Raw genomic sequence first — 12,037 nt, forward strand, 5'->3', positions numbered from 1 at the left:
CATGCTATGTTCAAGAATCATCATCTTAGGACCAAAAAGTGACTTAAGAGAGCAAAAACCTAGATCTTCAAGATGGAGTGGGAAAGATGCAAGCTTTATACCTTCAAGATGATGCAAACCAAGTAGAAATCCCAGATCCAAAGTGATATCCACTCCAAGATCTCCTCTCGACCTTCTCTCTTCAAAACCACTCCAAAAACTCACTTTAGGGCTCAATATTGCTCTCACTTGCTCTAGGGTTGCTTGAAGGTCGAAAACATAGAAGGAGGTTGGGTAAGAAGAGGGTTTGTGTCCATAAAGTTGCTTAAATATGAGCCAAAGCCCTAAAATTAGGGTTTACATGCCACCCTCGTAGGCCCAGCGTACGAAGTGTACGCCCAACGTACTAAGACGCACCTTAGTACGCTTAGCGTACACACACGTACGCATGGCATACTCATAACTCCCAATTTACCAAATTGCCATAATGGGCCCTTTTCCACACTTTCTTACACTTAAGGACCAAAAATGCAATATAATTAATTATAGGGTTAAACTTAGAAGTACCTTATCATCGGGATGTTATATGAACCCTATATCCCCCATCATAGAATAGATATAACCAAAAATAGAAATTGATGTGATAATGAAACCAATAAGCTTAAAATTGAAGTGTAAGAGTATTTAATTTTGGATTCATGGCGATGAAAATGACGATATGATGCGTGAAAATGAAGAACAATTAAAATAAAGTGATGAACAATAATAGAACATTTTCTTTCCTCCACAAATGAGTTTTGTAAATATCCCAATATGAATTTCAATAAGAATGAATGGGATCCCAAACAGATGCGTGAATGAAACGATTAAACAGTGACTCAATTAGCAGCAGTAGATTTAACATATTCAAGCAATGAACAGTAGCACTCTTGGAGGTGGAACTAAACCCCCCCCCCCCTTAAACAGGTTTTACCTGCTGTTGCAGGTAATAATGGTATATTTTAAACAAAAAAACAAGTTTAAGGGTTAAAAGTGCACCAAAAAAATTAAGTGACCAAATATATACAAAAGGTATAGTTGGTTACCCTTTGAAGTCATTATCCATAAATAAAATTCTTACCTTGTGTTGATCTGAAATGACACATATACCCTGCCTCCTTCCAATCCAAGATTATCAAGTAGTAACTCCAAGAACCACTTCCTGTTAGATTTGTTCTTAATGTCAACAATAGTCCAACCAATGGGATACACATGATTATTTGCATCCCTTCCTATAGCAGTTAACATTTCACCCTTACATGGTCCTTTCAAAAGGGAACCATCAAGACCAATCACCCTACGACAACCAACTTTCCATCCATTTGAAATAGCTTTAAAACATATGTATATTATTTGGAAAGCAGTAGTTCCATCCCGGTTTACACTCACAGCAACTTTAATTGTGCTACCTGGATTTGACCTCATCAACTCATGTCCGTAATCCCAAACCTTAGCATAGTGGTCACTCAACTTTCCATCAACTAAATGCATGGCCCTGCACCTTGCTCTATAGGCTTTTGACCAAGAAATCTTGCAATGAAATTTGCTTTGGATAATGACCTGCATTTCCTTACACTTCAAATTTGGTTTCGTAATCAAATCTTTCAGAAATTGTCTAGCTATCCATGTTGGATCCATAAGTCTTGCATAACTAAAAGTCCTAACACACTTATGCTTATCAACAAATTTCTTAATTTGAAATGATATTTCAATGCTCATCCAGGAAGACCTAACGAAAGGGACATTGAACTTTTACTTGCTCACTTGCACACACAGCTACAAGTCTAACACGATCACATTTTTGGAACCTAATCTGATGACCCTGACTTATGAAATAGTTGGTTAACAGAGTTTAAGTTGTTATGGTGATTCATACCTCTCTCCAAGAACTGGCCTCATTTTGTTCCACTTCACCTTTGGATCATGTGTATTGTATTGGAAATCAACATTGTATTCATCCTATTTTTCACTTAACCCTTTTTGCGAAGCACCTTCTTCATCATATGTCTCATCTTCAGGGTTCAAATCAAGGGACTCATCTCCATCGCTTTCATCAATGTGAACCTCGGGAATGATGCAATCTTCTAGCCCTTCTTCACAAAGCATGTTCAAGAAGTCGTCTTTGCATTGACGCTTTTGTTGCTTTCTGAATAGCTCATCAAGTTCCACGTCTATAGTGTCAAAGTCTTCAACAGTCTCCATTATCACCACTAAACAAAAATTAAATTAAATTAATCAAGCACAAGTTGCAAGAAAATGGAAGATTACGTTGATGTATGTGTAATTTCTTACTGGTTGAAGCTTGTCGTTTGATGCTTTGGTGTCGGTAACTTCACTTCCTTCAAAACATTGACTGCGTGAGCGAGAGGGTTTTTTTAACCCTTTAACACTTTGATTAGGGTTAGAAATGAAGATGAACAGGTGAATAAAGAAGCCGATAGTTTGTCTTTTTTCGTAAAAAAAATAATAATTTGGGATTAGACTGTAAACATACCCAAAACTTTGGGACTTTTTTGGAGATTTCCCAAAAAAACAACGTTAATAGGTTTCCTTTTGTTTTGTCGGAGTGATTTAAAGAAAACAATGAAAGATGTAAAAGCAAATATTTATTCTTTACGGCAATTCTTTTTTTCTCATGTATATACAAGCATGGACCTTGTTGCTATTGCAGGGGATGCATGTGAATCCTAGTATAAATTTGATGGACGAAGAGAACAAATCACCACATAAGGTTTCAAAAACAAATGAAAATGACTTAAAAGACACAGAAAATAATGCTGAAATTTCCAAGACAGAAGCAATTGGTGAAGAGTCGGATAAACAGATGAAATTGAGGAAGAACAAATCAGGAGAAATCATATTCATATCCAAAGTGAAATTGAGAACAATAGGCAGTAAGTTATAAAGAAAATGGTTTTACACAACAAGCCTTTAATACAAAATATATTACAAAGAAAATGGTTTTACACAACAAGCCATTGCATACATAACATTTAAGAAACATCCTCTAAAAACAAACAAACCACCATTTGAAAAAACAAACAAACAATCAACTCTTCTTTGATGCAACTGTTCTTTGAACAGTAGAAACACCATCCACGAATTTTGTACGAAAAAGCACATTCGCATTGTTGAACATCCCTTCTTTCAAAGAAACCACAATAAACTGTCGCCACAAAAAAAAAAAAAAAAACATATTTATATCAATAAACCAAAATTTTTGAATAAATATTTTGTAAGTTTCATAAACAATATGTATATTGTATATACCTGAGAATGTGGAAAGTGAGCCTTGATCATCCGCCCAATGTTCTGTGTATGACTTAGATCAAGAGCTGCATCAACCTGGTCAACACAAGTCAAGTCAAACATGTTTTTATTAAGAAATAAAGATTATATAAAGTAGTTGGAAAATAGAAATATTAAATACATACCTCATCCAAAATATAAAGTGGGGCTGGTTTGAAAAGCAGCAGTGCTAGAATTAAAGAAAGTGCAAGTAGAGATCTTTGTCCACCACTAAGTTCTGATAATGACTGTTTCCAAACACCCCCAAATGCCACCCGCACTTCTAATCCATCCAAAAATGTCCCTCCCTCTGGTGGTTCTAGCTTTGCCATTGTTCCAGGCAACAACGTCGAAAATATAGATCCAAAATCACTGAAATTTTTAAATTACCTCTTATCAATCAATACAACAATAAAAAATAAATTAGTATTCAATTTCAACTGACTTACCTGTTCACTTTAACCCATGTCACTTTCAGTGTCTCCTTTTTCTTCTCATCAAGCTCTTCAATCACCAGCTTAATCTTTGACTTGTCATTCTGTTTAAATATATATATATATATATATATATATATATGAAAAATATTTTAGTGGCAGATAAATGTATATTACATTTCTGATCCCTGAGTTTAGCTGGTTTTTGCAATTCTGGTTCTAATTTAAGATTTTTGAAATGTTTTTGGTCTATGTTCCAAGAAATGACAATATTTGGGACCAAAAATGCAAATAAAAAAAAATTTCAAAGATCATCTGAAGTAAAAGGACCAAAACTGAAATTTACTGAGAATAAAAATACACCAACCTCAATAATGTTTTTCTTGGATATCAAGTCATTGTACTCATCTTCTGCCTTCTCAAACATGGCCATAACTTTCTTGTTCACCCTCTTCTCAAGCCTTTAACAGACAAAAAGAAAAACGGATTAATGCAAAAAATAGCAATGTACTTTGAATTTTCTTTTTTTTTCATATTTAAACAATGCACTTTAAGAAATCTATAGCAATGAAAGTAGATTGCTATTTCTTGCAAAAAAAAAAGTTTGACTATTTTACCCTGCTTGTTCAGCCTGGAGACTTTCAAAATGTTCCCTTGCTTTATGTGGATCACGGGATGTGAAATCATAATCACTTCCACTTCTTCCAAAAAGTTGTTTCTCAGAATTTATCCAAGAATTCTTCTCAATCAATCTATCAACCTTTGATGAACACTCTTTCTGTTCCATTTCCATACGTTTCACCTCATTTTCTAACTTTTTCCTCTCAAGATTTTTCTCACCCATTTTATTTCTAAGTTTTTGCTCATCTTTAAGAATTCGACTGATTTGTGAGTCACACTCCTTCACCTTCTTACGCGCTGCATTTAGCTCACGTTGTGCTTCACTATGTTCATCTTTCAGTGAAATAACCTGCAAAAGATGTGCAAAAAAATGTTATCTTTTGTTGTGTCAAAAAGAAAGTCAATAAGTCAACCTTGGTCTTCAGTGCATCCACTTCAGCAGTCAACACACTAATCTGCTTCTCAAAAGAAACCAACTGATTCTCTAAAGACGCCTGTTCTTGTTTAACTGCCTCGGCTTCCATTATAAGCTTCTCCCTTTCATTTTCATGCCCCTATAAACAAAAGTTTATGTACTAAATGTCTAAATCACTATATTCTCCTCAAAAATGAAAACAATAAGATTATATTGTATTGTATAACAAACATACCTTGAGGTCCTTTGAAGCTGACTGCATATTTTTTTTCACATCCTTAATCTTCTTTTCTAAATCTTTGAGCATACGTTCCCGATTACTGGAATGGTCTTTAATTGACTTTTCAAGATTTGTCACTTCAGCTACACATTTTTTATAAAGTGCTTGCTTTTCATTAACACCAGATTTAGCTTCTGCAAGCTCTTGCTCGATTCTTTTTACTGTTTCACTAAGCTACATCACACATAAATAAAAAGTACAGAAACAAATTAAAATGATGAATAAAATTAGATAGACCCGATAATTAATAACAAAAAAAAAAAAAAAAAATGTGAAACCTTATGATGCTCATTCTGCTCAGCTCTGGTTTGGAAGAGTGAAAGATCATATGACTTAAGTTCTAATTGGGTCTTTAAGTCGTTATACTTTTTTTGAAGTGGAAGAAGCTCATTAATCTGGACATTTGAAGAAGACACAATGATGTTAGTTGATGTAATTGTTAATACATATAATTAAACAATATCATGGAAAGCAGCATTGAAGGTACACCTTTGATTCGATTTCTGATAGTCGTTTTTGATGTAATGATAATTCTGATTCAGCCTCTCCTAGAGCATGTAGTTGCCTTAATAGATCACCTCCACCTCTGTTCATCAGAAAGGGTTATATTAGTAAAGATATTGCTACATTTAAAAAAAAAAAAACTTTGATATTTTAATAAGAGTAAATTGCAAGCTTAGTGGATGTGGTACACAAAAGTTATGGTTTTCATCTAGATGTTTCATTTCTTGGACATATGGTCCTAATTTTTTAAAGATTAGTCATGTTGCAAGGTCAGGAGGTAGATTAAATTCAAAGCAAAATGACTATTTTGCCCCCATCTTCATCCTTTATAAATAAACCCAAAGAAAAAATCTAATTTTCTTTATCTTAAACTTTAAAAAGAAACCAAAACAAACAAAGAAAGAGAACTATAGCTATAAAAATCAAAATCCAAATCAAAACAAACCTACGAATTCACCATTTTTATTAAAGTCAATTCATGATCATGCCAGTAATCATTATTTCTTCTCCAAATTTCAAGATTTGTGCATAAAAATAATAGATAAAGCTAAACTTGCAGGTTTCATTTAAATCGGATATTGCTTTTACAGAATTTGTGAAATGTTGCTTACTTGCGAGAACCACCAGTCAGGAGACCACTTGGTTGAAATATGTCACCTTCTAATGTCACACTAGGCGTACTAACTTGGCGATTAAATGCAACCTGTGAAGATAAAAGTTAATTTGAATTTTTTTTTTAAATACCTTTTGTTATGAAAATGAAAAAAGGTGAAAAGGGTACCTCTTTTGCAGCATCACTGGTCTTACAGACAAAAGTTGCACCAAACACATATTCCATTGCAGTCTGGAGTTCATCATCATAACCAACCAATGAAAGCGCCACCTCAGCATTGCCTTTACCTACCTGGAAAACGAAAAAGTTATCATGTGAAAGAAATGAGAAATGAAACAGAATATATAAGCAGAGTTTTATAAAAGCAAGAAACTTGCCAGTTTAGTAGCAGCAGTTTGAACTCTAGAAGGTACAGGATGGCTTTGGATTTTATTCAAAGGAATAATTGTCACTCTTCTTCTAAGATCACCATTTTGTAAAAGTTGTTTTCCTGTATTTTCAGTGTCCACCACAATATTAAACAACTTCCCACCTGCACAAACCTCCAATGCAGTCATAGTTGAGCTATCTTTGACTTTAATAAGCTTTGCAACCACGCCTTTGACTTTTGACCGGTCAAAGTTCTTCACAGGATCACGATAAGAGAACTCAATGTTCCCTAAACGTGAAGAAATCATTCGTATTTCCTCTTTTATCTTATGTACTGCTTCTGACTCCACCATTCGGTCCTTTTGTAAACCTTCCATCTGTCCTTCCTCATATGATAAAGATTTCAAAGCCTTTTCAACATTTTCTACATCTTTCTGTCTGATTTTGAGCTCTTTTTCAACAGAAACAGCTTCATCGCGCTTTGATAATAACTTAGTTGTGTTCTCTTTTAGCTCCTTTTCACCATGACTTATCTTTGTTTTCAACTGCTTCAACTCGGTTTCTGCCTTTCCAACTGCCACTTTGGCATCTCCTAATTGATCTTCAAGACACTTCTCTTCATTACCACTGCTTTTACCAGCAACTACACCCTGGTACTCTTTTTCATGTTCTTCTAAACTCTTTTTTAGCTCTTCAACTCTTTTCTTCAAATCAGCTGCTCCATCTTCTGCACTTTTTACAGCATTAGCTCTATCTTCAACAGACTGCTTCAGTTCTTCAAGATTTTTTTCAATCTAACAACATCAAAACATATAATGTTACATCTTTAAGAAACTGAAAGAATATAATTTACACAAAAATAATACCTTTACAACATTCTTTTTCTCCGTGTTGAGATTGTCCTCTTGATTTTTCAAAACAGAAGTTTCTTTCACAAGATCACAAGAAATAGCATCAACTTTATCTGACAGAGCCTTAACCTCCCCACCCATGGTTGCATCTTTTTCGGCAGTTAACTTTGTTACATTCACCTCCATTTCTTGTACCTCTGTTTGCATTGTCTCTGTATTACTGTCAATCTCAGTTATCTTGGCTTTTACCTCTTCAACACCATGAACTGCATTGTCTCGAATTTTTTCTGCTTCTACATATTCATAAGCAATACAAAACCTTTTCAGTCTATCTAATTCTGCATTCCCATTGGACCATTGCATGTATTGCATTCGCTCTTTCCTTAGTTTTTCTAGTGCAGGGAGTATTTCCTGATCAAGAAGCTTGTTGATCTCATCAACTTTACCCTGCTTTTTCTCAAGGGTCTTCAAAGCAGCATCTTTTTTGGTTTCATACATTCTTGTTCCAGCTGCTTCTTCAAGCATGGACAATATTTCAGGAGGTTTCATGTTTAATACCTTGGTAATGCGCCCTTGCATAATCAGAAAATGTGGATTGTTGACATTTAGCTGAACTGAGTGAAAAAGATTTTGCACTCGACTTGGTTGAGCAAGATGTCCATTGATCAAGTATTTGTTCCTCCCACCTACCACAATCTGTGACATCACAAAACGAAAAACCTCAACCTATGTGCTAAAATATCATAATTTTTAAATTCTAAAAATAAAAACTTATTTTTATACATTCTGCAATTCCAAAAATTCACTTCGTGTTAAGTAGATACAAGAAAAAACACAGTCACGAGTATATTGAAATTACCGAGCTTTTATCAACGAATTAATCGAGGTATCACGTTACGTACCTGGCGAGTAACAGTAATTTCGGGGCAATCTTCGTATCCAAGTGGGCTTCTACTCCTATCGGAGTTATCAAACACAACCGACACGGTCGCCTTCGTGATACCAGCTTGTCCTTGCTTGTACACCAACTCCTGTAGATTCGAAGCTCGAACCTGCTGCAAGTTCGTTATACCTAACACGAAGCAAATGGAATCGAGAATGTTCGATTTCCCGGATCCGTTTAATCCGGTTATGGCGTTGAAAAAGGGATCGAAACCTGGAACGACTGTTCTTGTAGCGTATGATTTGAATCCCTCTAAACAAACCTCTTTGATGTGCATTGTGACCGTATTGAAACCCTAGAAACCGGAGAATTTTGGACGAAATTCAGTCAAGATCTGAAGTGGAATGTAGAAAAAAGAGCGGTTGGGAAGGGAGACAGAGGATTTTTCAGATTGAAACCCCTTAAACTTGACAGACAATATGAAATTTGTGAATGACGGATTCCAAGAGACAAAAAATTGAAATCAATAAGGGTTTAGACGAAATGGCGGGAAAACTTTATTTTTCAAAACTTTCAATTTGTTCTTATTATAATGATTTTTCAAGGCCTGTCAGCGGTAAATGGCCCATGTTAAGCCCATACACCTTTATTTTTTTCATAATAACAAAACGCATACCCTTATCACCTAATAAGGGTCGAGTCAAATACTTATCATTATAATGACTACGAGTGTGCAATAAACCGCATAAACCGTCCGCACCGCACCAAACCGTATAAACCGTCCGCACCACACCAAACCGCACTGCATAACGCGGTTTAAAACACTCGTGATGCGGTTTGCGGTTTGTATTTTTGTTAAACCGCATTATGCGGTGCGGTTTGCGGTTTGTATTTTTGTCAATTAATATATATATATATATATATATATATATATATATATATATATATATATATATATATAGGGCTAATATCATAAAAACCCTCAAGTTTTCAGGGTTTGTCGGTTTTGCCCAAAGTTGAATTTTATGTCCGTTTTTATCCTAACATTTTCCAAAAAATGTTCGGTTTTACCCTTTTACCGGTGATAACAGGTTACCATCATATTAACTTCATAAAAACCCTTAAGTTTACAGTTTTTTTACGTTTTTACCCTTAAGTTTATAATTTTTTTACACTTTTACCCTATGTATTTTTTTTCATATTATACGTATTAATGCAGAAAAATCATATTTATATACGAAAAAATTTTAATTAAATTTTGTATTTACATTTTTTAATGTTATTTCTTTATATATATATATATATATATATATATATATATATATATATATATATATATGTGTGTGTGTGTGTGTGTGTGTGTGTGTATGTGTGTGTAGGTTTTTTTCTTGGATAAACCATTTAAGATGTAAAAAAACAAATTAATATGTTTTTAGAACTACAAATACGTATTTTTATGTAGTTAAAAATATATATATCAATAAAAAAAAACTTGTTCAATCATAAAAAGTATATACATATATTTTTAGAAGTGTAAATATGTATTTTGATATATGTTTTTTTTAAAGTATAAATATATTTTTAGAAGTATAGATACATATTAATATATAAAAATGTAAAAATATGTATTTATACTTCTAAAAACTATATCTATAAAACACGTATTCATAATTCTAAAAATATTATTTATCTTTTTAAATGATATAACCTTTCAAAAAACACACACACACACAAACATAAGGGTAAAAACGCAAAAAAATGGTAAAGTTAAGGGTTTTTTTGCGAATTTAATATATTGGTAACCTGGAAAACCTGTTATCACCGTAAAAGGGTAAAACTGAACATTTTTTCGAAAATGTTAAGGTAAAAACGGACATAAAATTCAACTTTGGGCAAAACCGACAAAACCTTGAAAACATGAGGGGTTTTATGACATTAACCCTATATATATATATATATATATATATATATATATATATATATATATATATATATATATATATATATATATTCGAAAATATTTTGACATGTCCTAAATTAATGACATTATCTTAAGTTTTTAAAATGTAATCTTAATAAATCCAAAATTTAATGCAGTTACTATATTTTTTTTTGTCTCAAATTCATTTTCAACTAAGATTCAGTGACCATTATTTTATGGTCACTATGTTTTCTTAACTTTTGTATATTCTTAAGTAGTTAATGACCACAATTATTTGACCACCAAACTTCTTAATAACCACTTAGTGAGTCGTTATTGATGACAATGATAGTATTATCATTAAATTTAAAGTAAATAATTAGTCAAACCGCAAAACCGCATAAACCACCCGCACCAAACCGCACCGCATAATGCGGTTTTGAACGTTCGCGGTGCGGTTTGCGGTTTCTAAATAACTCAAACCGCATATGCGGTGCGGTTTGCGGTTTTGGCTCTAAACCGCACCGCGCACACCCCTAATAATGACTATATTTAGTGAATTTTCATTTACAGATCCAATTTTTTACGGAATCGATCTTTTTTTCAAGTTGAGTAAAACATTTTGTGTTTCTAGTGACTATATTATATATTATATGTAATTAAATGACTATTTGGTTGACTTAACGGGGGTTTAATGGTTTAAATACTTTTCCAATCATATATAAGCATTTTTTAAACTTCATGATTAAGGTAACAGTATCCACCTAATCATATCAACAAGTTAACATGTGACATATTGCCGAAAAAACTTTGAAATGCCATTTCTTATGTTTTAGGCACGTTATGTGTAAACACTCCTTCGTACTAATTGTTACATTCTTCTAAAAATGGTACTCGTCCTAATCATCTCTCAGTATCAAACTATCGTACTATCGTAGCCCTCTCTGGTAATTTATTTGCTTAGCAGTACGCATGTGAGGTTTCGATTTTCACATGAATGCTTCTAAGAGTTGTTGAGATAATGCATTCATATTTCCCACCATGGTTAATGATTTGAAGTTTTAAATCATTAATTGTGATCAGTTTCATGTATTGACCATGGGTGTTGATTTACTTGAGTCACATGTATATTTGGTGGCACCATCAGGGCGGTTTTACCTAAGTGTCCGGTGTAGCACCGGCAACACCTCGTTCCCGCGTACGCAGTAGAAAAAATTTCGATTTTCGATATTTTTTACCTATTTTTCCTTCACCGTCAACACCTATTTCAACATCGGCAACACCTAGTATGTATTCTTGCGTCCGCCCTTGGGTACCATGTTAAGTTGTTGGAGTTATATAGATGTTTAGCATCGCTATAAACATCTTGAATCATAATTATTGTTTGTGCATTTGTAAAGGATTTTTAATGTTAGAGGCGATTATAATTGGGAGGTTTCTGAGGTCTCCATCTGAGATTTGGAATAGCTTTGATTTTGTTTGGTCTTCATCTGGAAGATCATCTTGCGTTATGTTATACATTATGAGAGGCACGAATGGTATGTATCGGGTTGACCCGGTTTGAGTATTGGTTTGTTGCAATGTTGGTTGATGGTAGTTCAAACCCTAAGTGGGGGATAATTGGGTATTCTGTTTGGAGGATCATCGATCAGTTTGAGTGTATGGTTTCAGAAAAATGGGTCATAGGGATTTACATTTTGCGAGACTTTGTTTCAAGATTTGGTCAATATGGGGGATGCATAGGATTTTGCGGTCAGATGTACGTGTTCAAGAATGCATGAGTTGTCTTCGCGGCAGGAAGCTATTGGACAAGGAGCTCGTCGAGGCCAGTGGTTCCTTT

The 12,037-nt window shown here is 33.9% G+C and overlaps 1 protein-coding gene across 1 annotated transcript; it reads right to left on the minus strand.

Moving 5' to 3' along the window:
• Positions 1-2,896: 2,896 nt before the first annotated feature.
• On the minus strand, positions 2,897-8,781 carry SMC2 (structural maintenance of chromosomes 2). Its single transcript, XM_079063702.1, has 15 exons — positions 8,296-8,781; positions 7,409-8,089; positions 6,551-7,336; positions 6,342-6,464; positions 6,172-6,263; positions 5,546-5,642; positions 5,335-5,451; positions 5,012-5,230; positions 4,775-4,915; positions 4,358-4,710; positions 4,108-4,201; positions 3,756-3,844; positions 3,453-3,678; positions 3,289-3,363; positions 2,897-3,184 (listed from the first exon to the last, which is right to left on the minus strand). Exons 1-15 carry the CDS (start codon positions 8,611-8,613, stop codon positions 3,068-3,070), a joined length of 3,528 nt encoding a protein of 1,175 aa, XP_078919828.1. The 5' UTR covers positions 8,614-8,781; the 3' UTR covers positions 2,897-3,067.
• Positions 8,782-12,037: the final 3,256 nt, after the last annotated feature.

The sequence above is a fragment of the Lactuca virosa genome, chromosome 8 (genome assembly GCF_052849685.1).
Source record: "Lactuca virosa cultivar CGN04683 chromosome 8, Lactuca_virosa_CGN04683_v6, whole genome shotgun sequence".
NCBI lineage: Eukaryota > Viridiplantae > Streptophyta > Magnoliopsida > Asterales > Asteraceae > Lactuca > Lactuca virosa.